Source organism: Centroberyx gerrardi, chromosome 23, assembly GCF_048128805.1.
Source record: "Centroberyx gerrardi isolate f3 chromosome 23, fCenGer3.hap1.cur.20231027, whole genome shotgun sequence".
Taxonomy (NCBI): Eukaryota; Metazoa; Chordata; class Actinopteri; order Beryciformes; family Berycidae; genus Centroberyx; species Centroberyx gerrardi.
This window is the reverse complement of record NC_136019.1, coordinates 19,768,345-19,795,467: the sequence shown is the minus strand read 5'-3', so window position 1 is coordinate 19,795,467 and position 27,123 is coordinate 19,768,345. Positions and strand designations below refer to the sequence as shown.

Below are 27,123 nucleotides of genomic sequence, written 5' to 3'. Positions count from 1 at the left end.
CAACATTGACCATCACTCGACAGAAAGCAAAAGTTTAGTTACCGTCGACTAGGATAAATAATTCCTGGTGAAATCTTTCATTTTAAAGCTGCTGCTATATTAACACAAATATCCATCATAGGGTTTTCCTCAGGATGTGAGGAAAGGTCCAATTTGGTTTAATTAAAAAGAAAAATCAAATACTTTCAATGCCACCCAATCATTTTCCAAAATGTTTAAGGCCTTATTTTTTATTTTTCTCAAATCACAAACTTTCAAAGATTTTCAAGTATTATGGGTGTGTGGTATTTACAATTACAATTTCCCATTTGGCAGACGCTTTTATCCAAAGCGACGTACATATGAGATTTCCTGATAAAAGTGCCTTGTAAACAGGTACATTTAAAAATAGAAAAAAAATTATATTTGATGACATAAACACCAAAAAACAGAAGTTTCCTGCTGGCATGGATGTTGTTTAGAGATAACGTGTTCCTGTGTCTGTCTTCGCCGTTTAGAGAGAGTAAACACATATGAAAGCAGGTGTGTGTGAGCACTATGAATCTGTCTTTTCACCATCATCACCATGAATATATGCATGACGCTGGCAGGATGTATATCTATCTACTTTATGAGACACTCCTTGTTCCTCTGTGAGCAGTCACTGACAGTGTGTTTGTGTGTGTGTATGTGTGTGTGGGCATGCACTAGTTCAGAGCCCCTTAGTGTCTGAGTCAGGTTTAATTATGTCCACTCCTACTCACACTCATTGCTGTATGAACCCACAGAGATGTGAGGGTGTCATACTTATAGAGGAGCTGAATGTTAAGTCTACTTAAGTTAGACATATTCTGTATTATTAACAGATATGCAAATCCCTCCCAGTGAAAAGCAGGTTATTTGGTAACCTACGCAAAGTTTATGGGGGATTAGATGAGACAGTAGAGGAACTATAGACAATGCTGCCATCAAGTGGCCAAAGACAAAACTGACTTGGTATAATGAGCAAGCAACTTTGCATGCTGTACTTTTTGGTTCAGGGTATCTGCAGGTTTCACAGAGACAAATTTAAAACTTTTCAAGGCCTTTTTAATGCCACCTGAAATTGAATTTGAGATCAATTTATAAACCGAGATAAATTAGAAAAAAAGCTGACAAAAGCAGCCTGTTTCTGATTGAACACAGCTAATCAAAGTTGTGAAACTATAAATGGGCAGAATAAGAAAAAGGACACCAGGAAATTGATTGTGAAGGGATAAAAAGTCCAACTGTGTTTAGTAAAGCAGATATGATGCATGCTGTACTACTAACACTGCTCTGGATTCAGCTAAGAGTGGACATGCAGCACAAAGAAACCTGTCGTTATATATGTATATATATATATATATATATATATATATATATATATATATATATATATATGTCCTATTTGTTTTTGTATTCTTCTTTTCTTGTTTTCCGCTTTTTTTTTGTTTTTGCTGTCTTGTGCCTTTTGTATTGTCCTTATTTATAAAAACTGTAAATGGAGTGTATAATACTTTATGTTCTGTTCTTTTATGTAACTTTATACATTTTATTTATGTATAAGCTTATATGACTATACCTGTATTTGTTTATATCAGTTAGACTTTCTCTACCTTTTTTCTTCATAACTGGGCTGTGATCTCCATTCTGTCTAGTTAATATACTTTGTTTTACATTTGTTATGTTTACAATGTTTTTCTTCTCTTTTCTGATGTCTCTACATGTTTATGTTTTTGTCAGTTCTGTGTTTTGTGTTGTTTTGTTATTTAAAGAAAAAAAAAAAAAAAGAAACCTGTCGTTGCATGGAAAAAATAAGACCTCTATAACTGGATTTAAGACATTATACAACACTTTAAGGCCTTAAAACATTTTTTCAGACTTTGCAAGGACCCTGTAGATGTAGCTATAGACTACAGATCATGCCTGGATTACCAACAAGGCATGTAGTGCACCCACAAAAACCAACTGCTTTCAGGTTAAGAAATTTGTAATTTAAATGTAAATTTTCACTTGTAAATTGTTGTACTGGTCAGCTCCCAGCATGAGTGTGTGTTATTGTATGAATGTGAAGCAGGGTGTTGCTGGAAAAGAACATGGAGCTCAGTCTTTCCCTGAATAAATACATTTTAAAAAGGCTAAAAAAAAAAAAAGAAAAAAGAAAAAAAAAAAAAAGCTTGATTGCCATTTCACTTTGAGATGATATTTGTCCCAGTTCTCTTCAGTAGTAGTAGTAGTAGTTAAAGTATTTAAAAAGTAAAAATCAGAGAATCTGGAGTCTTGCATAAGCAGCTCAGATTGCATTCATATGTGTAACAGACCTGATATTCTGCCCAACAGACATGCTCAGTTTATAAGTGTGATTATGTACAAAAGAACACAGATGGATATGGCTTATCCTTAGTGTGTGACAGACTACGGACTGTAATAATCTTTCCTTCAGACTACAAAAAGCTGCTAGATACAAAATGAATAGCATTTAGAATGTTAATTTACGTTAGGTTTTTATTCAAGTCCAAACACTGCACAAAAGCACTCATTCTGTTTACACAGTTAAGAACAGCTATTAGACCAGAGGTGAAGTCCCAACATGAACTAGGGATGGGATTCTAGCAATGAAACTTCAAGTCCAAACACATAGAAATAGCAGGCTAAAACTATACTGAAATATGCATAATGTTTCATTTATATTCATATTTGATCTATTCTACGATTTGAATGTCTGAAGTTCATCGCTTCTGATTGCACAGTCGACAAGGTATCTGCACGAACGCCGAGCTCACGTGGACAGGGCGGCCATCCTCTTTGCTCTGCGAGCGGCGCCTGACTTCCTCTTACCCTTGGGCTTGAAGAGGGGATGATGGGACACATTTTTGCGTCCTCCCTTGGCGTTGGACCGATATCTGCATGAGGCAAAACACAGATCCACAGACAGACACACACACCAACAAGAACAAGTTAAGACAAGCGAGCATTTGCACTTATTGGCTCAGTGATGGGACTCAAAAGATTAAGTCTTTGAGGGCATGAATTTCACAGTGAAGCCTCTGAGTGGTTATATATGAAGCTAAATCCTGCTAAGTTGTTCTCATGACTTTTAATAACGGTAAGCTTTATCGTATAGCACTTTTTAAACAGACTTTACAAAGTGCTTTAACAATCAACGCCAACATCATACTCAGACAATACAGCATAGCATAGTACAAGTAGTAGGACAAAAGACATTGCATAAAAGCAAATAATGATTTAAAATATGATATGAGTCTCATTCTGCTAGTCTACACTCCTCAAGCAGGTTGAGCCCAAAAGCTTTAGCCATAAGAATTAACTTTGGCTCATAGGGGGTTAAAAGGTCTATAATCTAGCTTGGGGCCAGAGCTAACTTGTGCTGTGCTTTAAAAGTGAATTTTAAAATCTTACAATAATTCTAAACCCAACAGGTAACCGATGATGAGATGTTGAAGAGATGCCAGAATTGGGGTTTTAGTCTACGGTCCAAGTTATTTTCAAACCTATAGTTCCTTTGTTTGGTTTGGTTACGTTTTACACTGCAAAATTTCAAGTGAACCATAATTTATTAACAAGCAGTTATGGGCAATGGGCAGTTATTTCTTTCACTGGTCAGAAATTTGTTGTGGGAAAGGATTTTCTTCTGGGGTAAAATTCATCCTGAACCCATATTTCACAGCGTGTTTAACCCGCAATGCACAGTGCTTCCTGTAGTTGAGTGGTCAGATCACAGGTCAGATCATGGTCTGCATGCATAAAATGAAGCACCAGGGTTGGCTTTGGAAACAAACCAAGAAACCTTCTCAACAAGGTCTCAGTCCGTTTGCTGTGTTTTTCATATGACCAAACGAACCCAACTAAGCGGGGAAACCATGCCAGGGTTTCCAAATGTACACTCATTTCATATATGCACCCTTGAAAAACAATAGACAATTTAGGGTTAGGGTTACTCACTTGTTGATGCGGTGTGTGTCCTTGAGAGGGCAGCCTTTGCGTTTGTGCTCCAGGCTGCCACAGTTGAAGCAGCCCTCCTTCCCCTGGCCTTGGCCACATGGGTGGTCTGGGAGGGCACAGCGCCCGCAGGACTGGCAGTGTTTCCACGCTGGGCAGAACAACAAGAAAGAAACTAAATATTGGCTGCTATTTATTAAGATTTAAGATTAAGATTTACTTTATTCCATTTCTAGAATATTTTATTTTTTCCTAATGTTGTGTGACGCCCCTTCTCCCGTTACTTGTCATGGCCTTCGAGCTGGTCATGACAGTTGTATTAGTGTGAATTTATTAATGCAGATGTGTTTGTTTTGTTCTTCGTCGGGATCTTGTGGCACAATCAGTCAGTCAACATTAAAATAAGTTTAGACCATAAGCCTGCTAGTATGGTATTGGACTATCGCATTTTACAGCGCATATTGTAATATCTGAAGTCCTAAAAATAATGAAGGGGGGACTGTTAGTAAGACAGTGATGTTTTAGTTAGTTTAAACTTGTATCAGCATGCATCGCACCATGTGCATCTCGCAATATGCATCAGTATACTTACATGGCTTCATGCATTTCTCACATGTCGAGCAATGCTTCCATTCGCGGCCATCCTGGAGGGATAGACAGGCAGTGACAGTTGAACCATATGTGTCAATTTCATAGACTGCCTTCAACACATTATGCAAAGTACTATAATGTATGGAAAGTTGCAGTACTGTACCTTAGATGGGCACACGTTGCATTTAGCACAGTGCTTGTTCAGGGACCACACGCATCTCTCACATATAGAGCAAAATCTAAAAGGAAACAAAGGCAGATATACTAAAATGATCTTTTACTATTAAGTAGCATATGCTCCTAAAAGTAGATTCACACAAATGAGCATGTCCAACTCAAACGTCAAAGTAGTGATGGACACTTTTCAATTATATTTCCAGGTAATGCACCCAAATTCCTTTTCTGTGGTCCTGATCGAAAAAGTTGGTCTCAAAGATGACAGATTGAGTGTGGTGATACCTGTAGCCCTCATCTTTAGGAAGGACGACATCTCGGGGAAGGATGTTGGTGAACAGTCGGACAGGAGACTGCTTCCTGCCCGTCTTCCCATGCTTATACAGGGGATGGTTGTCATAGTCCACCTGGACAGAAACACAGCCAAGGGTTTAGTTTATAGTCCACCTGGATGGAAACTTAGCCTAGGGTTAGTTTACGGTCCACCTCAAGAGAAATGGACCCTAGTGTTAGTTTATAGTCCACTTGAAGAGAAACATAGCATATGGTTAGTTTATAGCCCAAGGGAAATATAGCCTAGGGTTAGTTTATAGTCCAAGATAACCATAGTGTAGGGTTAGTTTATAATGCAAGAGAAACATAGTGTAGGGTTAGTTTATAATGCAAGAGAAACATAGTGTAGGGTTAGTTTATAATGCAAGAGAAACATAGTGTAGGGTTAGTTTATAATGCAAAAGAAACATAGTGTAGGGTTAGTTTATAGTGCAAGAGAAACATAGTGTAGGGTTAGTTTATAGCCCAAGGGAAATATAGCCTAGGGTTAGTTTATAGTGCAAGAGAAACATAGTGTAGGGTTAGTTTATAGTGCAAGAGAAACATAGTGTAGGGTTAGTTTATAATGCAAAAGAAACATAGTGTAGGGTTAGTTTATAGTGCAAGAGAAACATAGTGTAGGGTTAGTTTATAGCCCAAGGGAAATATAGCCTAGGGTTAGTTTATAGTGCAAGAGAAACATAGTGTAGGGTTAGTTTATAGCCCAAGGGAAATATAGCCTAGGGTTAGTTTATAGTGCAAGAGAAACATAGTGTAGGGTTAGTTTATAGTGCAAGAGAAACATAGTGTAGGGTTACTTTATAGTGCAAGAGAAACATAGTGTAGGGTTAGTTTATAGTGCAAGAGAAACATAGTGTAGGGTTAGTTTATAGCCCAAGGGAAATATAGCCTAGGGTTAGTTTATAGTGCAAGAGAAACATAGTGTAGGGTTAGTTTATAGTGCAAGAGAAACATAGTGTAGGGTTACTTTATAGTGCAAGAGAAACATAGTGTAGGGTTAGTTTATAGTGCAAGAGAAACATAGTGTAGGGTTAGTTTATAGCCCAAGGGAAATATAGCCTAGGGTTAGTTTATAGTGCAAGAGAAACATAGTGTAGGGTTAGTTTATAGTGCAAGAGAAACATAGTGTAGGGTTACTTTATAGTGCAAGAGAAACATAGTGTAGGGTTAGTTTATAGTGCAAGAGAAACATAGTGTTTGGATGTCTGAACTTCAGTTCATCGCTTATGATTGCACAATTGACTAGACTGGACTAGAGTTAGTTTGTTGCATTTCATTATCACTAGTAAATTAAATCTATGACTCAATATCCTGCAGCTGTACCAAACCTGGGTTACGCCTAGCAATTATAATGGGATATCCCCTTACAGAGTAATGCAGAGACCTAGGGGTCATGTGTATTAATCTTCTCAAGGAGGAAATGCAGTACTAGGACCACTGACCACATCCGCTACATTATCTCATTCATAATCACCTACAAACGCATACTGACACAGTATAGTATTTTTTACCATTGTGTTTTCTGCTCAATTTGGTTCAATGCCAATACCTGGTAGTCTAGCATGGTGAAGGAGGGGAGGCACTCCAAGATGCGAGGTTCAAAGAAGTAAGGGAAGATCCACATCATGGGCATTTCCACACTACTGCTGTCTGGACACACACATACAAACACATGGATGGTTAGCTTGAAAAATTGGACTTGGGATTCTTACATTAAAACTGACAAAATATTTGATTCATTTTTATTTGCCATGAATTCAATTCATATGAAAAAATAAATCTATTTCACATGGAAAACTTCAAACTGAACAGCGACACTGACCAGGGCTCTGCAGTTTCCTCCACGTCTGTGAGATCAGAGAGAAACTGTTGGCCAGAGGCTTCACCAGGCCACCGAATGGAGGGTCAGCCACCATCACCACTTTCTCCCCATCAGACTCACTGAGGAAGGCCTGCAGGACCCCACTGGATGCCTAACAATACAAACACAGGCTCGTTATCTTTAGAAGACAGCATTAACGGCACTGCTTTAATGTAGTGTAACCCCATGAAAAGAAAAAAAAATCCAAGTGTTGTAACTCCTACCTCTCCGCCAAAGTAGTGATGGTTGAACATGTTATAATGGCAGAATTCATCCTTGCCATAGAACTGGGCATACCTGAAACAGGAAGAAATGATCATACCCCATGTTATTCAGTGAGACACGAAGCTCAGAAAATTTTGCAAATACAGCATATTGCCTTTTGTGTAGTGCTCTTTGTCTAATGCAAGCTAGAAACACAGAGCAAGTTTGAACTTATCTATATCCACACAAAGTTGGCAAATACACTGAATCTCCTGAGGTGTGTATCCAGGTAACGATAAGGGGTTTGAGTGTACAGTGCAGGCTGCGGCTTGTAATGCAAGAACACACCCTCTCTGCAGTTCTATCTTTCGCATTCTTTACAGAAGCACACAACAGAGAGCCAGGGAGAGCAGATCAGAGGTAAGCAGTGCTGAGAGCCATAATTTCATGCTAAACGAATACAGTTTAGTCTATATTTGACTGTGCACAGCATAAAGAATATGTTGCTCTTACAGCAGGTAGAAGTCTACAAGTTGTTGCACACTCAACAAGGAACTAACTCTTTTAAAAAAAAGACTGGTGCTTTGCAACAGTATACATACAAAATATGCCAACTGTTGCAATCCAAATGTAAAATATTCAGAGATCTGTGCAATGTGACTATGCTTTGCAGCGGATATGTTTTCAGGAAATTTGGAGAGGAAATTAGACCATGTTCTGGATAGTTTTGTAACAGAAAGCTTGGCATGGACCCAGAACAGACAGGTTTTCACAGAGTTATGAAAACCTGAGGAACTGGTTCAGTCTGCAAACACAGCCATATCAAACAAACTAGTTCGGGCTATGAATGAACAATGCTTTTTAAAACATGGCAGCTCCGGATTTAACATATCTTGATTGCATCTGTCTCTCCTCAGAAATGACAGAGAAACAGCCATCTGTCGATAGTCGACTGTCGACACGGGCTCCTCCATCGGTCCAGAGTGGTCTTGGCTCGCCCTCTGCAGGTAACCCGAGTGTACTGCAGGATGGTGGACTGAGCTTTACTCCATTGGACTCCAGTACAGATGGGGTTGTTCAGCCCTTCCCACGTTCCCCAAAACTACTAAGGAAGCTAGCCGAAGCTCGACAACTCTCAGAGGTAAAGATGTGCGTGAAGGCTCAATTAATGCGCTTTTATTCTTCAACTGCATAATACAGAATGTGTGCATGTGTGGTCCTGTACGGCTGTAATGGGAAAAATATGGCACTAACACCGCCAAGGCCAAGGCTTTGATTCCCGTTGAGGCCACCCATGCAAAAACTGTATGCACTCATGGCAATGTTAAGGCGCTTTAGATAAAAGTGTCCACCAAACGGCTTTACAGGGTGTCCAAAAAGTCTGAAATCATAGGGAAACTGTCAACCAAACAAGTATCAAATTCAGATTCAACTTTAGGCTTGCCAAAATTGCAACCAACCATTAAGTTATCAAAGTTTAAATCAATTAATCTATTTTAAATAAATACTAGTCGAGTAGTTTGAATACAACTCAGGTCCACTCTTTACAGGAGCAACTGTCTAGACGTGTGGGGGAGCTCCAGGCAGAGAGATCTCGGGCTGAGGCCCACATCCAGTCTCTGAAGAAACGCAAGGCGGATCTCTCTGTAAGTATACGACCTGTCAATACTTACTCCAGAGAGACAATCCAACCCACAGCGAGTCCAAATCGGTAGGAAACATAGCACTACAGTGTAGATAAAGTCATTTACCAATACACAGGATTTGATCTAACTAATCTTTGTGCTATTAAATTAAAATGAGTGCCAACACAGAAATCTGGCTCGGATGTTAAAGGATAAAAGGGGGAAGGAATGGAGTGGGACAGCATGTTGTCGGGGTTATCAAGTGGGCACCTCCCATTACAGATTTTTCATTCATTGAACTGACATTTTGGTGTACCAGAACCATGACCCTAAGCACTGATCAATCCTACACTCCTCTACACTACACTTACATTGCACTGCACCAATTATCTCATGGGAGATTTAACACTTATGGTATAAACTCGGTAAGGCCTTCACTCAAGTTCTGCTTCTCATTCCATCCATTTTCCTTGATGAAGAGGAGCACGGAGGTGATGAAACAGCAGGTTCGCGAGCGCTTCGAGGGCATGCGGTCTGTCCTGAAGCAGGACGAGCAGGTGGTCCTGGACTCGCTGGAGCTGGACCTGAGACAGACCAGGACCAGACTTGATCAGGTTCTGAAGGACTGGGACCAACACCTGGCCCAGGTCAACAAGAGTATTGCCACCACCCAGAGAGCACTGACCAAGAACCAAGAGGCAGAGGGAGACATTAAGGTCCGATTCAAGAGATATTCACTTACAAAGTTTAAAAAAGAAACTTCACTTAACGGTATTTTCCCTTGCTGTGTTAATCGTAGTATTTCTGTTTGTGTCTCTTCTGCAGGGTCAGCCTGAAAATATGAGGTAATGTCCTGTCATTAGATGTCATTTATCATCACAGAGATTGAACTTCTGGTCTTAACAAACTATTGCTATGTTGGTGAGCACCTATAGTGCTCTATTTTAAATCTCTCTCTAAAATCATCGTGATCAATACTTTCCCAGTTGTAAGAAGCCAAATGCCTCCGAGAACGAAATCCGACTGAATGAAGAGAGATTTGAGAAGCTTATGAAAACACTATGCTCCATCTCCAAAGACCTGAAAGCCCAGCTGCAGAGGAAGACTCTACTGTTAGGTAGGAGGACGATTATGTCAAAGGGGGGCCGCGGAAAAGAGAATTTTGTTTTAGGGATCAATAAAGTATCATGTAAAACATGACTGGCTAAATTAAGGATGCGTTCACACTAGGCATATTTGGAGAAGTTTATCAAACTCTGGAGCGTTTACTCCTTTAGTTTGGTTCATTTGGGCAGGTGAGAACATTTTAACTCAGGTTGCACCAAAAAAACGCACTGTGACGGCTGAAAATGCAGGTCTTGGTTCTCTTCCATGCAAACTGTGGTGCGGTTCATTAGGAGTGAGAACGTCATTTGAACCAATTATATTCAGCTATTTCTTCAGGTCTTCTTAACTGGTATGAACACCAGAGAAGGTAATTTATGGCAAAGAGTGCAAACAAGTCCATCAGTCCATTGGCGTCCATTAATTGGGACTGGAATCAGATTTGCATTGACTCCCCCCTGCCAAAATCTCTAACTTGGTGGGAAGACACTTCAAGACAGGTTACCAAAACGCCAAAACAAGCTACTTGTGAATCCATGTGTGAACCTAAATGAGCCAAATACAAAAATTAAACAAAGTATACTTTTCCATTATGGTTCGGACCAATGAAAACAAACTGTAGGTGTGATCGCACCCCTAGATATATTTGAAATAACGTTGATGCATGCTCAAAGGTCAAAGTGCCATCACGGAAAATGGGTGCTCTGCTACATTTCAGATTCGTCCCCCATGATGATTGACAGGCAGACCTGCCATGGCCAGACTGCAGTGACGGCAGAGGGGCGTGGCATCTGCTTCTCAGGCTCTGCCCATGCTGCTCCCGAGCATCCCCTCCAGTTCGACAAGGTCTGCGGCGCTTTGGGCTCGTTGTCCGTCACAGCGGGCCAAAGCTACTGGGAAGTGGACGTTCGGTGCTGCGGCGCCTGGGCCGTGGGCGTGGCCTATGGCTCCCTGGAGAGGAAGGGGCGGGACAAGGGCGCCAAACTGGGCCGGAACAGGAACTCGTGGTGCGTGGAGCTCCGGGACGGGCGTCTTTCTGCTTGGCACAACGATCGCAACGTGGCGTGCCAGGCCGTCGGGCAAACGCCGCCAGGAAGGGTCGGAGTGTGGGTGAATTACGAGAAGGGCAAGCTGACGTTTTACGATGCGGAGACCATGTTTGTCTTGCAGAGGTTCTCGGCGGCCCTGACGCCGGTGTTCGACAGGGCTCATCACCAGTTCACCGAACCGCTGTACCCGGCCGTACGGTTCCTGAGACCACCAGAGAGCCAGGCCTGGCCAAACCACCTGGAGATCTGTAACCTTCACACTCTATGATATTCTAGAGATATTCCAGGGATCATCTGGTATCTATCGATACGTGCATGACAGTGATGTCTAGGGATGGGACGATATATCGAAATTCAATATATTGCAATACAAAAATGTGACAAATGTGACGCTTGACCATCACAAGTTTACAAGCTCTCCATCCAAATTACATCATTTGCACTTTGTAATGACATTTTTATATTCTTGTTTACATTCTAGCCAGCCAATGCCATTGCTAGAAAGATTTGTGGCTCAGAAATAAACATAATTCTGCACAGTCAGACTTTGTCGTCATTGAACTTTAATTTATTACATCGTATCGTGGTTGTATCGAATCATGAACCCCGTATCACGTATCGAATCGTATCGTGACATACGTGAGCATATCGTCCCATCCCTAGTGATGTCGGCTCTAATCTGATGTCTTGCTAGTGCTAATATGCAGTCTCTACTGTCCATATGTGCCATTATGATAGAGCAGCTATATAGTAGGAGAATCCAGTATGATAGACCCACCTGAAGTCAATGTCCAGCAGGAGACTCTTCATAGGCTCATGTTTCCCCTCAAGGTTACGCAACTTGATCAGCTCCTGGAGTCTAGCAAAGAGTGACAATCACACGTAAATAAAAAACACATTCTGACAGTGTTTAATGTCAGTCATTTGTCTGTAAAAAGTTTTAACAATTGGTCTGTAGTAAAATTTAATCTACTCATCAGAATCAGACTCACTTTAATTGACAAGTATAAAGAATTTGTCTTTGTCTACATACAGTTTCAGGGACACTGCAAGGTATATAACAGACAGTAGATTACACAATTAAACTATAATATATATTCAGCATTCAATCACTATGGGCGCTGGGGCAGCGTGGCACACAGTGAGGTAATTATACAAAGTAGGATGAAATGCATGAAATACATACAGTACATGCATGAAAAAGATTTCTGTATGCATGGTCTGTATAAATGTTCTCCCATCTGTATGCTTTGACCAAGATGGGTTTTTGAGGGCCAATAGTGATACTGCTGAAATATTCAGTATCTTCTAATTTGACAATTTTCAAGCCCAAAAATTAAAGGTATTAGGTGTTTCCTCCAGAGTTCCTCCATTACCATTTAAGTTGATCCCTCTCTAAAAGACAATTAAAACAAACATCTAGTTTCAAGTATCTTCAAACCCCAAAATCCACTGGATAACATCCCTCACCTGGGTGTGCCCACACACAGCACCTTCCTGTATCCCTGACCGGCCAAGGTGTCCAACAGGAAGTGTGAGCTACGGTCGGTGAACAGGTACTGGGCATTGCTCTTCTTGTTCTCCAGCGGGCGCAGCAGCGCACTGGGCCTCCTCAGCTGAGCCACGGTGATGGCAGCAGACTTGTGGGAGGCGTGGGCGTCGTGTTCGCCCAGTAGCAGCAGAGTCTGACAGTCCTGACAGAATTTTTTGTCATCCACCGGGAGGGAGGCGAACTTCCGAAACCTGAGGGACAAGTTACGGTGCATGAAAACAGCCTCACTTAAATATAAGATATCAATTTTCATAAGATATTAGTCTGATTGAGGTATTAGTGTGATGACTTGAGTCGTGCGGATTTGACATTGCAACCATCTCAATCCTGTACAAAAACAGGCTAATATGGCTCTCAATTCACCCCGATATGTTCTGTTTTCTCTTGTATGGAGAAAAATGACGCCAAACTCCATTCAACAATCTGGCAATTTAATGTGGCCTTGCTTATTGGTGAACATACACACCTCCTAGAAAATGACTTAAGACCTTTTAATCATCATTAGGGTCCACTCTTCAGTTCGGCATACAGCCGATACACTAAGCAGCACTCATTTTAATATTATTTCAACCTTTAGCATTGGTCAGCAGAGATTTTATTGAAACAAAAATCTGCTTTGTGAATCACTTGTATGCCGAATTAACCAGTGGCTCCTTGTGATTCATAAAAAGTGTTAAGTCATGTCTGCTGTTGGCTTCTTACCTGGAGCAGTACTCCTTGTGGGTGAACGGAGGTCTCTTGGACTGGTTCTCTGCCTCTCTGGCCAACAGCCTGGCCTCTGACACCTAACAAACAAACAGTGCATTAGAATGAGTGAGTGTTCAACGTGTTCAGACATTTGATCTTACGTGATAAATACAAATGTCACATCAGAAAAACTGAAGATTTTGGCTTTGAAGCTGACCGTGACTAGAGAGCTTACCTTTTCATCTTCCCACTGAAAAAAGTTGCAGTCTTTTCTATCTCTGCAGGCTGAGCAAGCATAAAACCTCCTGCCTTTCTCATCTCCTTTGCAAACCTTCTCAAATAACAACGTTGGACCTGGCAAAAGACACAAATAACATTATGCAAGTTATTTTGTAAGTTAGATGCTTTACCATGAGGTGTAACGCCGACATGTGCCCTTCCCAGCTGAATGGAGAGGACACCACGCCAAACTCCGTTTAAAAATCCATCAGTTTAATGTTGCCTTGCTAATCGGCAAAGGTAGGCTACATAACTTGCTTCATAGAACATGACTTAAGACCTTTAATGAGTCGTTAGGAGTCACTCTTTAATTCGGCTCACATCCAATACACATGCAGCATTTCTTTTAATAGCTTTTCAACTTTTTAATTGGTTCGCCCGGTATTCCCACAGCCTTCTTCCACCAAATTACACCGCCGTGGAAGGCGTTGCGAGCAGTATGAAGTAATTCTAAATGTTGATGTTTTGTTTAAATAAAAGCTGCTTGGTGGATCAGCTATACGCCGAATTTACCAGAAGACTTTATTTATACGTGAAACGCCTTAAGTCATGTTCTACCAGGTATATATTTTGCCAATAAGCAAAGAAACTTTAAGCTACCAATTTTTTAAGGGTGTTTTATGTGACGTTCCCAGCTACGAGGTTATCCTAGTTATTTTTGCCTTACCATGCGGACAAGATGGAGCTTTTTTATCCCCTTCTGGAAGAATGACCTCTATTGCAAAGCTGTCATCGTTTGCCCCGGACACATCCATGTCGTTAGGGTTAAAAGAGTTTATAAACTGTCAGTTAACTTTGTAAAAATGAGAGTTAAGCCCAACAAGTGGAAGCCATGCCGTACCGAGCATGGATGTATTAAACTACCGAGTATTGGTCGCGTAAATGTGACGTCATGACCATTGTGTCGCGATAAAAGCTCATTGGCTATAAAGTTCTCACAAAGAAAGGACTGTTGGAATTTTATCGTTATCTTTATCTTATTCCCAACTGCAAATATAGGCTACTGACTCTCAAATCAAAAGTCAACATATTGTAATAGATATTAATTATTTGACTACTTGAGAACAACTGATATGATGATTATTATACTATTACTATTTTTAAAACCCCTAGAAATGATGTAATTAAATGCTCTTTTTTTAGTTTTACTCCTTTTTTCCTTTTTCAAAATGTATTTAATTTATTTAATAAAATGTATTAAATAATTCAGTTACCCAATTTTGGATTGTATTTGAATGTTTGACAAGTTTCCTATTCTTAACTCCAATGTTATATGTTTCATATTTCACAAAGACCTGGAAGTTAATTAAAAAACAAGGAAAGGGTTAATTGGCTACAGAGTTACAAGAGCAGTTTTCTCTATTTACAATGTAAAAGCAACATAATAGCTTCAATTCAATAATATTGCTGGGTGCCACAACATAATATACTTGATGGAATGGGAAAATAAACAGTATAAACTTTGTGGAAGAAAATATACTGCAGCTGATTTGATGTAACGGAATTTCCTCCCAGCAGGAGGCAGACAAGTAAAGAGAATCAGCACTGCACCTGCCATAATGAACATTGCAATATAATAAACGAGCCCCATGCTTCATAAATTGGCTCTATAAATTCAAATTAAGTTATAATAGAGTCAGAAAATAATACATTGGGCGTATTGGGTAAGCACGTGTCAAAACAAGGAAGATTTATATCAAATCAAGGATCAAACCACGGAAAATGATACATTAATAAATAATACTTGAGTAATACATTAGTAAAGCAGCAATAATAAGGCGTATTTGTTGGAATTAACATGCTTAAGTGAGCCATTTAAATGCCATTTATATTGAGCTTTAATAAGGGAAAATGTATAATGATGGAAACTTCAATGATTCCTATGGGGAAATTGTGTTGTTGCAGCAAAATAGTAATGAAAAATGAAAATAAATAAGAACACATAAGAAATGGTGGATATTAAACATAGCACAACATTTAAGTAGAAATGTATAACTGAAAAAATAGGATTTGTAGCATCAGGGTGTGTAGAGCATACTGGGACAAAGAAAAATGAATGAAAATATGTATGATATGAAATATAGGCTTACTAAAGATGAAACCCATGCAGTATGAAATAACTGAAAAAGTCTAAAAGCATAAAGATATATGCAATATACAGAAAAGGAGAAAGAGCACAAGGATACGAAGAAAACAAGCTAGGCTATGTGAATTGACTGACTGACAAAGGGGAAATCTCTGGTTCCCTCTGTTGTTGTCGTAGGTCTGTCGCCTGTCTCCTGCACGATGCGGTTTGTTTACACAGACCTCGCTTGTAGTCCAAAATAAGCACGACGTCGGTTATTTCGACGGTTCTTTTCATTTAGAAAGACTACAACTCCCGCACGTTCACGCTCGCCACGCCACGAGCGCAGTGGCGCTGTCAGACGCGGTATTCACCAGCAGACTGCTGCTGGATGCTGAACCAGAGCTGCGACAAGCTAGCCGGAGTTAGCTAGACTACGACAGGAAGTTAAGTGGTTTTGCCTTCAAAATAAAAGCGTAGACTTTGTCACATTTGGAGGAAAGGAATTATTACGTGTTGGGGTGTACAGAACAACAAAAATGTGATCAAAATACTCAACCAAACAGCTTTGCGTGAGTCTTTGTGAATTCATATATACACAGGGATGCAGAGTAAACCCACCTAGTTTACCCACCTTTTTAGGCATATGACATATATCTTTCTTAGGTATAATTCAATGTTTCCCCAAGAAAACCGACATACATTACCACAGATTTTTGTTGTTGGTGACTTAGTATTGAATTCTAGAACTGGCTACACTGTAGGTGGGGAGTTAGTGAAGCCTATTAGTAGAGTAGAATAGTCATATTTATACATTTTCTGATTGTGAAAATTTCCATTGAATTAAATTACAGTGAAATTAAACTATTGCTCATTTTACTGGTGAACCCCCTGGAACCCCCTCTGGTCCCCCCAGGAACCCCCCAAACCCCACTTTGAGACCTGACCAACATTATATTCCAAAAGAACAGAGCTACAAACATATGTTCATCATCAGGGCTTTTATTTTGAAATTCGCTACCAGAAGCGCCAGCTGATATTCTGTCCAGCTTGACTCTGGTCGCAGTTCTCCACTGTGCGCCCACACCCAGCCTGCACTGTCGTTCCGTAGAGAGGGAGCACAGCCCTGCGGTATATAGGACAGTGTCTATACGTCTGTTTTAGGAGATATCAGAGGCTTTTAACAGCCAGGGACAACCAGGCTCTCTGCAATATTCCTGCGTCAACATTTCCCTGTTATTCATCCTGGAAGTGGGGGGTAATAAGGCTCGTGCGCTCTGCGGCTGCTGGCATCATCCATGTACTGTCAATGTGGATAGTGGCTTATTTACTGTACATCATCTGACTGGGGAAGACATCTGATTGGCACCATGAGCAGCACTGGTAAGAGCATTCAAGATTTAACCGCTTTCTTGCACTGGCAATGGGAAAATCCATATTATTACCTTAAGGAAAAAACCCTATAATATTCCTATAATATTCCAATAGGGAGTTTTGGTGTGGCTGTGTTGATCAATAGTGAGCTATGGTGGCCCTGTCTCACTTTATGGTATTTTTCATCTTCTGTGGCATCACTATAATATTTCCATGTGTGAAATTTGTAGGCTATCCATCTAAAATGCATCATAGGATTATAGCATAGATGCTTCTGTACCATCATCTGCTAATGAAGACAGCAGCACGAGGGTGCAGCCAGTTTAAAATAACTGTCATATGGGCTAACTAGGCTGGGTGTAGAAACGCCCACCCACCCCACAGTGGGTTTTGTAGTCCTTTTCATCGTGTTGCACTGCAGTGACTCCCCTGTTTACCGAAGCATCACTCACTGTTGTCTACAGTACACTGTAGGTCTGACTGCTGGAAGCCGAGGCTGCTGTCTGACGATGCGTTTTCCATATGCAAATAAATACATGCTGTAAATACTAATATATCAGCATAGAGTTCCCAATCTTTTTTCATGTCAAAGACCCTTCAAACCCAGTGGTGCGGTGGTAAACAAAAAAGGTGGGGACATTATGAGCTTCACTCGGGGGTTAATCATGAGGCAAACAACCACCAAAATATCAGCTAGGAAAGCATTAATTTATAATTTTTTCCCTTGAAAGACCCAATCCTCATATAACTTATATGAGTTTGATGCTACTTACAGGTGTGTAAACTGAGTCTAGGTGGGTTTACCCTCCACTACATTCACATTAGGCCCCATTTAGTACGATTTTGCCCCTGGCATCCCTATAGCTACATTTCTGTTGTTAGATTTCTGTTGTTGTTGATTGATTCATTGTTTTATCAAGTGAAAATACCAAATATTTGAGCTTCACAAATGCTAAGATTTGCTGCTTTTCTCTGTTTCATATAATACTTTGGGGTTTTTTTTGGCTGCTGGTCAGACTAAGTAAGCAATTTGAAGACACCACTTAACTTGTGATGAGCATTTGTCATTAGCATTTGAGCATTTGTAGACTAAATAATTAGTTGATTAGTCGAAGAAAAAAAAATCAATATGAAAATAGTCTTTAGTTGCAGCCATGATTAAGAGTAACTTATAGCCTAACTGTTTAGCTTGGGGATAACAGGACAGAGAACCATATGATCAAAATAGTCACTCTTATACATTCTCTAACTTAGTTAATTAAGTAACAGTAATATTGAAATTAAACTAGCTTTCATTTTGCTGAGAAGCACCCAGGACCCATTAAAGGACCCCTGGGGGACCTCATGCTGCCTTCCAGAGATGTCGAAAAGTCAGAAATTCCAACTTCCTACTAGGAAAAATGCAATGGAATGGCCCTTCAAGTCGAAATTCAAAGTAGGACACAGTTTTCCGAGATATGGTTATCTGATCTCGCCTCAACATGGCGGCATATGGCTGTAAATGCTACTCAGCATTACTTTTGATCTGTTTATAATTCTTAAAATACACTTAAGTTACATTGTCAGTAAATATGTCAAAATACCTGGCAAATGGATAAACATTTAATTTTGAAACGTAAAGCTACACTTAAAAACGTTCTATCTAGGCAGCTAACATCTAGCTAGCTAGCTAACTAACATTTAACTAATGCTGAATATCATCGATATAAGATTGTGTACTTTTGTGTACTGTTTTAAGGCGTCCATGTTTCTTGGCAGTTTTTTCCCAGCTTTCTGAGGTTGTAATTCCGACCTATCAATTGGGAATTTCCGACTTTAAACAGAACGCAGCAATAGAGCAATAGTTCCAGTCAAAGCCACGTACGATACAGTGAATTCCAGTGAGGGCAGAGACTCAGGGCCTAATAATAAGTCCGGCTCTTCACCACAGAAAGCAGGGTTGGCCCCCAGCATGAGCAAATAGTTTTAATGAGGGGACCGATCAATGCCCCGCACAGCAAGAGCACCACTGTTTGAACTGCTAATGAGAGGGTGCTGCAGTTTGTCGACGGGGGAAATTCATTAGCACAATGCTGTAAACTGGCAAAGAAGAAACAAACGGGGACATATTTGTGTCTGGGACTTTGTCTGCTTTGTCTGCGGTGCTTTTATTCGTTCGACCTTTCACCTTCCGAGGAATGTCAGCTGGATACGCGGGTGGAAGCGAGCGGAAAATTCATTTTAATATCTCTACCTGTGTGTGATGACAGCTGGCCTCCACATGCGTGCTGTTGGGCCAGGTTGTTCCTGATAAACAGTATCAGGTGTGTGCGTGTGTGTGTGAGATATCCTGTTGTCTTTCATTAAAAGTGTCTGGCTAGAATTGAAATTTGAAGACATCTGTGCATCGGTCTCCACTGCAGCAGTATCTGAAAACATACACAGTATACAGTAACATACACAGTCATAGGGAAACTAAGGGTGCGATCACACCTACAGTTTGTTTTCTTTGGTCTGAAACATAGTGGAAAGGTTTACTTTGTTGCATTTTTGTATTTGGTTTGTTTAGGTTCACACTGCCTAATTACAAGTGAACCAGGACTTGTAAACAAAAGTCACATGACTGATAGGTGGCTTGTTTATTGGACAGAGTTTTGATTCCAGTCCCTACTTTAGCTAAGGATGATGGACTTCTTTGGTGTTCATACCAGTTAAGAACCCATGAAGAAATAGCTGAATATGAGCATCAATCCAGACTTCATTTTATTATGCTAGGCTTTCCAAGCAGGAGGAACCGCTAGCTATCAGATGTCAAACATCCTTCTCTTTATACCCATAACCCCTTGCATTTTGGGATCGTTCCCTGTAGTTGGTTCGATGACATTCTCACTCCTAGCGAACTGCACTGTAGCACATTCTCTGGCGTCTTTGAATGGCACCGTTCTCTCCTGGCCAAACGACCTGAACTAAAGCAATAAACCCCTCCACACATGCTGAACTCACCCCAAGAGAAAGTTCAGCATTCTTATCGTCAACCTATGGGCCAGTTTGCATTCTTTCAACCCCTGAAAAAAACCCATTACATGCCTCAAAGCAACAGTGCTTGCGGTTCATACTCAGGTACCTCCTTAGTTCAGACACGTTGACAGCGCTGAGGCCCAGCACCGTACAGGGAGTAATTATCAGTGACTAATAGGGATGAATGATCGGAGAATAGCCTGTTAATTCCAGCTCGGATTACTGCCACGGGTCACACCAGGAGCGGCCTGATCAATAGCGCTTTTCTCAAGCTGTTTTCCCGACTGTTTGTGTACGAGGTCAACACCGTGACCCCGCTGAAACTGTTGGCGATATTCCCAGATGACTGGTTATCTGATTCTCCAAAGGAAGAGTGCACATCGCAGCAAGGGTCAACATAACATGAGTCTATCTGTGTAGGCCTATACACGCAGTGATGTAGAGGCAAATAAAAAAGTGGGTAAATCAAGTCAAATAACCTCCAATGTAAACAAAAATGATTTTGTACTTTTAGAAAAGCATTGGTTTATGTTTCTTCCCACTTATCAGGGTTATTATAGTTGGGGATTTTTCATTAGTTTTCATTTGAATAGTTTTCAATTTTTATTTCAATTTCAGTTTAATTCGTTTTCAGTGTGGGTTTGGTAGTTTTGGTTTATTTTTTATTTATTTTATTTATTTATTTATTTTTTTAAACAAATGTTTAGTTTTGCTTTAGTTTTTATTTAGTTTCAGTTCTAGTTTTAGTATTTTTGGTGAGGGTATAATGATTCAAATTCAGAATAGGTATTTTGTATATGTTTACAACAGGTATTGTGTACTACAAACAATAAATCATAATTAAAAAACAAAAAAAATCTTTATTTGAATTTTTCAATTAGCCCCAAATTCTCCGCCCAAATTTCATTCTTTTTTACCCTGCACATAAACAAGACAAAAACTAAAAATATTTCATGTTTTTATTTTTATTTCATTTTAGTTCATTTTACAAGTAGATAAGATAGTTTTAGTTGAGTTTTAGTTTTTTCAGTCTTGTTTTTATTAAATTTTTTCTAAAACAATGTTTTTGAACACCTAGTTATCGTCTTACTTTTAGTGTTAGTTTACGATAACCTTACTCCTTATAAGACCCTACATCAGTTTGACTACTTATGTGTATACTGAATTTACCTTATAAAGATGTATGTCAGCCTAAAAAGGTGGTAAACTACTGTGAATAAAAAGGCTTTGGTGTGGAATGTGGGCTCAATACACCACACACTTATGCATCATTAGTATCATCATCATCATCAGTAACACATTGGCTTAGGGCGACCTTGACACCATCACAAAGCATCTGTCAAATTCCAATTAGTGGATCTAACACTCCGTCACTAGCTGGGTTCGTGATCAGCGGGGGTGTCCATCTTGGCCTGTGGCAGTCAGGGAAATTAATCCTGGTTCTAAATGAGTATTTCCTTGACCTTTACACAGCTAGGTGAGATGATCCTGATCCAGATCAGGGTGTGGCTCTGCTGGAGGACAGGGTCAAAGTCAGCGGATTCCTCTGAAGAGCTTCTACAGTGGATTTCACTGCACAAAAGCAGCTGCTGTAGTGTTTGGTTGGCATTAAAACCTGCAAACTCAATGACAGATGATTGAGAACCACTGCACTAGTGTTTAGCAGGGCCGGATTAACCAACCACAGGGCCCCTGGGCACACACGTACTATTGAGCCCCTCTCCCCCCTGTATACACTCACTCACCTTAACTCAACATACTAGCCTGTTTATAAACAATACAAACATAAACCTTTTACAGGTTCAAAGTACATCTGAAACTAATTTTTAGCTATTACAAACTGCCATTCCTTGTATCTAGAGCTGATGTGAAGATGCTACAGGGTTTGATCCCAGGTCAAGCCATATGCAAGCCTTTCAAAGTAGGGTTTGATGGGTGTTCTGGTGGCTCAGTTGGCTAAAGTGCATACTGTAACACGTAACTACAATATTCTGGGATTGAATCTGGCCTTGGACTTTTGTTTCTTGTCATCCCTCTCTCTGTCAACTGTCTAATAAAGCAGAAATAATATTCTCTAAAAAAGCAAGTTTAGCTCTTAGGGGGCGATCACACCGAGAAGCGTCGCTAGAAACGCATCGGCACCAAAACCATTGTTTTCCTATGGTACGGCGCGCCTGGCGCGCGCTCTTCTCTTGTGACGCGCGTCGCGTTTTTCTGGCGGATTTTAGGCGTGCATAAAAGTTAAAATATTCTCAACTTTTCAGCGCAAGGCGCGGAGTCGCACCGCTCGTCAATGTCACATTTGGGCCAGGCAGCCAATCAAATCAAGCAGAAGGCGGGCTTTCCTTCCTGTTTTGATGCGGTTTGATGTGGTAGGATCGGTGGGACACTGGCAAACACAGATGAAGAGCTGATATTAGCGGTCTTTAACCTGGTCGCACACGCAGCTCTGCTCCACAGGCGCACCGAGCTGTTTTGGCCGACGCAGTCTGCCTAGGCGTTTCTGACGCGGCTGCGCCTGTAGCGACGCTTCTCAGTGTGGAGATGGACCCTAAGACTCATGACCTTTGACCTCCTAATTTTGGTTGCTTGCCATGTTGGACATCTAGGAATTGAAGCTTATCCTACTGTTGCACTCATTGTAAGTCATTCTGGATAAGAGTATCGGCAAAATGCCTAAAATATGAATGTAAATGTAAACCTATGATCCATTGCTTCAATCAAGGCTTTACTCACTTTACTCACCCACTGTTTCCAGATAATATATTGTAAACATTGTTGCTGCTTTGACACTTGTCGCTCAACATGCTTAGTCACTCGTGGTGCGTGGACATTTTTGAAATACCTGTCCAAGACACTAACTATTATTAGTACTATATGAATCAGGGACTGCATTCTCCTTGTAAGTGCTAGCTAGTGAGCAATGACATCCACGCACAAACACACACACACAGACACAGACACACACACACACACATAATGATTACCATTTGGCAGTGGTTTGGTGACAGCGCTGCAGTAACGCTCGTCCCCTCTGGCCCCATGCAGTTTAATAATGTGTGTCATAAGTCAAGCGCTGCAGCAGCGTGCACGGGTCTTGCGCTGAAAGGCATGTGCCTCTGGGGTCTGTGTGTGCTACGCTGTGAGCTCTGTGTCATATTAGATGATAGATGTGTTTACACGTGCAGTTTATGCTCGGCCAAGTGTTTGCAGAAGGGACAAGAGTGAGAGAGAGAGAGTGAGAGGAGGGAAGGAAAATATCGGCGCATCCGTATTCACTGCATGAGTGTGCGATTGTCTGTAGGTGATGCATGAGTGTTTGCGACTTGCGTGTGTGTGTTTGTATTAGACTGATATATAGGCCCAGTCAGTGTGGTTCACCTCTGATATGATAGATATGATGCAGTTTGTTTGATTACATATTTATTATAGAATTGATCAATACTACACTGGTTGTCTATGGGAAGAACTTGACCTTGATTGATTCTAAGAGCACATTTTGATTAGATTCCACACAAGTATGCATGGATATAAGATTATGCTAATATTGTAAGCCTAAAACTATTCTCATTTGGTGAGATTTTGGCGACACCTGTTGTGATAAGTGTTCATTGTCTTCTATTTTTTCCAAACAAACCGCTGTTGTTGCTTCTGAGAGCTTGAAAAACTGGAAAACACTGGAAAAACTGACATTAATTTATGAAAAAGTTGCAGAGTATGACTTTAACCACGATTAAAGCTCTAAGCATTTGGCTAACACACTAGTCTTTTTGGTGTACATTGGGTAAAATTGTATCTTTTCTTTATTTTAATGTTCTATTCCACAGTTTCTCTAGCAGTGGTGGTAATGTTGTTGCTGTCTCTGTGCTGGCGCACCGGCCCACCGCTGCTGAATGAATGTACTGGAAACACTGGTGGGCAGATCCAGAGACGAGAGGACTGGACAGTCAGACAACCACAGCTGTTCTTACTGGGATAAATACTGGCTGATCTCACTGGTGTTAAGCCCCTGCACTGGGGCCGTGAACACACACACACACACACACACACACACACACACACACACACACACACACACGCACTAGTAATTAAGCCTGCAATGTGGCGTGGGCTTGTGACATTTCCCTAGCCTGCTGTTTTACACGGGCCTTTGATGTAGGCAGGAATGGCATGTTGTTTATCCTACGTGACCCCATCGACTGAATATCAGATCAGTTTGGAGTTTTCAGATGGTCATCGCTAGGGTTAGACTGAGATTTTTGGATTGAAGCTATTTTGTGTGTGATTTGTGATTTGACGATTTTTTGTGCTGCTATCCAATATCTTGCCCCCAAAATGACAAGGATTCAGTGTTTCCCCCAGGATTTTATTCTTGTCAGGGTGGAAAAGACTAAAACAGCATTCAGACCATCATGGGACACTAAAACTCTCCATTGAAAGCCAGACTGATGAAATTCTTTTAGGTGAGTCAGCAGCTCCTTCAGGCAGCATGAGGCAGGTTTCATTGCAGGTTTGAGTAAAATCCTCCCACACCACACTGGACTGATTTCTCTGGTCAGACATCTGACATCAGTGGTCTTTACACTGAAGGGTTTTGATGGTGACTTGGGCGTTGGTGAACTCAAACAGAGCGGCCTCCTGGTCACTTCAGGTCAAGGTGTTTGAATTCACTTAGCACATGATCAGATCAGGGGTTGCCTCCACCCATGAAGCCTTATTGGTGCGAGAGGCAGCCAGCTCATTGCAGTCCATAGTGGTATCTGCCGCCTCATCATTTAGAGCCAAGTTGTCTGAGGCCTTGTGTCAGTAGAAGCCAGATCAGTCACCCAATGCAAGCTCACTTTCTGCTTTAAACAACTAATTTATGGCCAAGTTGCACTGAGCTGTATCAAGGGTGGACTCCTCATATGTATCCTCTGCAGTAAGGTGCTGATCCATGTTGTCTATGAAAGTCAAGGATTGACCATTTTAGGTTAAGGGTTTTCCTTTCCTCTGCCACAATGGCCTTGGCTCTTGACAACACTGAGTGCAGTGTTTGCCAGCTCAGTGAGGGCGGACTCGCACTCACTTTTTGCCATTTTGTCTAGAGCCAAGTTGCCCGAGTCCATATCCAGAATCTCATCCTTAACGTTTGTTACAGTTGAAGTCGCGGCAGCCTCATACTCACTTTTTGGAAGTGCAGAGGGGCCCTACACCTTTGGGGCCAGGTCGTCATCATCCACAAGAATGTCAGCCTGCAACGCTGAGGCTGGACATTCAGAGGTCAGGTCAACTGGAGTCAGGGCACAGTGGGATTTCACACTGAGATCCTGTGCCAAAATGCCTTTGTCATCCTCCATAACAATAGCATCTTAGTTATTCTCAACAGCAGGCCCTACTGCCAAATCATGTAAAAATGCACAAAATTGCATATAGTGAGAAAAATAATTTCTGGGAGAGGAACCACAGACTCCCCACGTTAAATGTCTCTCCTAAACACTCTTAAAATGAAATCCACGCCTTCGCTCTTTGCTATCTGGGTTTGTTTTTCTCAGGTGATCTTTCATAACCGTTGAATCATAACTTATTCATTCCTCCGTATGTACATCGCGCTTTCAGTATGCAGCATGGAAACCGGGTTGCAATTTAATTGAGTCCTCTGTGGGAAACATGCTGAGCTTATGACATTTAGGAGTGACAGCAGGCGGCGAGGTCAGCCATGCGTTTTACTGGGGGGTCTCTGAAACAGGGAGTTATGTTACAGGGTGTGTACATGCAGCCATAGCATGTTGGTTAAATGCCTCCAGTGGTGCGGTTAAATGGGCTGACATTGTGAGTAAACTGTTTAATATGTGGTTCCTCTGAATCAGGTGTTGCAATGGACACACACACACAAACCCAAAGTCACAGGGGTGTGTAAGTGTGTGTGTGTGTGTATGTATGTGAGACCTTCAAGCTGCACCAGATGCTGGGGCTCCAACTGGTTACCCAGCATGCCGTGCGCGCTGCCCGGCTTAAAGGTGTATCACACACAAATCCCTGAAGCATCAGTCTCATTCCAGACCACTTGGTGGCTACACACACAAACACACACACACACACACACACACACACACACACACACACACAGAGGAAGAAATTACCTCCACTGTCACAAGCTCTCTACCAGTGCAGTACCAATCCAATTGCAACGCCATGCCTGCTTTTAAAAGTTTCCTTTCATTGTCAATCCAGTTGACTACACACACACACACACACACACACACACACACACACAGTCATCCTTCATACCAGGGATGTCCGGATACCTGCTGTCTGCAGGTGTTATGATTTGCAGGCAAATGCTAGTGAAAGATTACAGCTTACTGTCTTAACTATTTTGTCTGTTGTGTCTCTGTTAACAAAATAGTTACATATTTCACTCCTGGAACCAGTTTTGTCAACAAGTTTAGGTAGACCGGTATCCAGTTCAAGAGTTGGTGGACTGGTTGATGCTGTTGCCATGTTTTCAGCTGTTTGTCTCCGACTGCACTTTTCTCTTTCTTTTTAAAGTGCTTTCCTCTGGCTCGTGCATTCATGTGCTTTTTGGTCGGAAATAAAAACAAACATGGAGGTGATGAAGCATATTATGTATTGTTCGGTTTTCTTTTGATGTCTGCGTGCCCAAAACACTGCTAGCTTGACATTCGTCGCATTTTGAATAATTTTTTCTTGTCAACAGACCGATTGATATTTTGTCAGCTATGTTGCCTAATGCTCGATTTACAGTACCACACTCTGGCACCCACGCATGATAAAGAAGGAAGAAGAAGTCATCAATTAGTATTGTGCCCTATGATTGTGCCTAGGTGCCCACAGTATGTACTGCTTTTGTTTTAGCTAGCTTTTTCTTTCTTTTAACAAACCTGTCCCTAAGGTTTTTCTACTTATTGGTGCATTTTTTAGTATCGTATTTCAGAACTTTTCAGAGTGATTTCTCCCCAGGATTTTATGGTTACATTTTTTTTTGCTCTTGCAAGATTCAGGGCTGGAATTGCTTCCATTAACAGTGGCTTCACTGAATAGAAATCGGTTGAGGCCAATCAGCATCCATTGCTAGGCAGAAGTTGGAAGAAGCAATTTTTTGATTGGTTATGGGATAAACCAATCCCAGAGGACTCTGGAAATACCCCTCTTTTACAGTAAAGTTCCAATTTCAACTGATGTTGGAATAGAAATTCAACTTGCCGAACACATTTACTCCTACGTATCAAACGTTTCTAAAATTCAGTATTGAATTCAGGCTTTCC

The 27,123-nt window shown here is 41.0% G+C and overlaps 3 protein-coding genes across 3 annotated transcripts in view; 2 read left to right on the top strand and 1 right to left on the bottom strand.

The window, feature by feature from the left end:
• Positions 1-2,491: 2,491 nt before the first annotated feature.
• zcchc4 (zinc finger, CCHC domain containing 4) lies at positions 2,492-14,259 on the bottom strand. The gene is made up of 13 exons (XM_071905942.2): positions 14,087-14,259; positions 13,376-13,494; positions 13,156-13,238; positions 12,372-12,644; positions 11,680-11,760; positions 7,144-7,216; positions 6,881-7,031; positions 6,608-6,708; positions 5,011-5,132; positions 4,715-4,790; positions 4,553-4,604; positions 3,964-4,111; positions 2,492-2,903 (listed from the first exon to the last, which is right to left on the bottom strand). The coding sequence occupies exons 1-13, from the start codon at positions 14,172-14,174 to the stop codon at positions 2,780-2,782; spliced, it is 1,491 nt and encodes a 496-aa protein (XP_071762043.1). The 5' UTR covers positions 14,175-14,259; the 3' UTR covers positions 2,492-2,779.
• On the top strand, positions 7,488-11,849 carry LOC139916939 (putative E3 ubiquitin-protein ligase TRIML1). The gene is made up of 7 exons (XM_071905945.2): positions 7,488-7,543; positions 8,041-8,264; positions 8,674-8,769; positions 9,228-9,464; positions 9,574-9,593; positions 9,735-9,865; positions 10,571-11,849. The coding sequence occupies exons 2-7, from the start codon at positions 8,043-8,045 to the stop codon at positions 11,167-11,169; spliced, it is 1,305 nt and encodes a 434-aa protein (XP_071762046.1). The 5' UTR covers positions 7,488-7,543; positions 8,041-8,042; the 3' UTR covers positions 11,170-11,849.
• A 2,485-nt stretch (positions 14,260-16,744) lies between the features above and the next one.
• ablim2 (actin binding LIM protein family, member 2) overlaps positions 16,745-27,123 on the top strand; it is a 103,985-nt gene continuing 93,606 nt past the window's right edge. The window contains exon 1 of the mRNA XM_078281837.1: positions 16,745-16,867. Coding sequence (XP_078137963.1) covers positions 16,855-16,867 — 13 coding nt within the window. The 5' untranslated portion in view covers positions 16,745-16,854. The remainder of the gene's footprint in view (positions 16,868-27,123) is intronic.

Excerpts from the sequence above, each read along its gene's own strand:
- LOC139916939 (XM_071905945.2), top strand. The coding sequence starts at position 8,043 with ATGACAGAGAAACAGCCATCTGTCGATAGTCGACTGTCGACACGGGCT. Across the intron at positions 8,770-9,227 it reads AACGCAAGGCGGATCTCTCT|AGGAGCACGGAGGTGATGAA; the intron begins GTAAGTATACGA and ends TCCTTGATGAAG. Across the intron at positions 9,866-10,570 it reads GAGGAAGACTCTACTGTTAG|ATTCGTCCCCCATGATGATT; the intron begins GTAGGAGGACGA and ends GCTACATTTCAG.
- zcchc4 (XM_071905942.2), bottom strand. The coding sequence starts at position 14,174 with ATGGATGTGTCCGGGGCAAACGATGACAGCTTTGCAATAGAGGTCATT. Across the intron at positions 7,217-11,679 it reads CTGCTGGACATTGACTTCAG|GTATGCCCAGTTCTATGGCA; the intron begins GTGGGTCTATCA and ends TTCCTGTTTCAG. Across the intron at positions 4,112-4,552 it reads TGAGAAATGCATGAAGCCAT|CGTGGAAACACTGCCAGTCC; the intron begins GTAAGTATACTG and ends TGTTCTGCCCAG.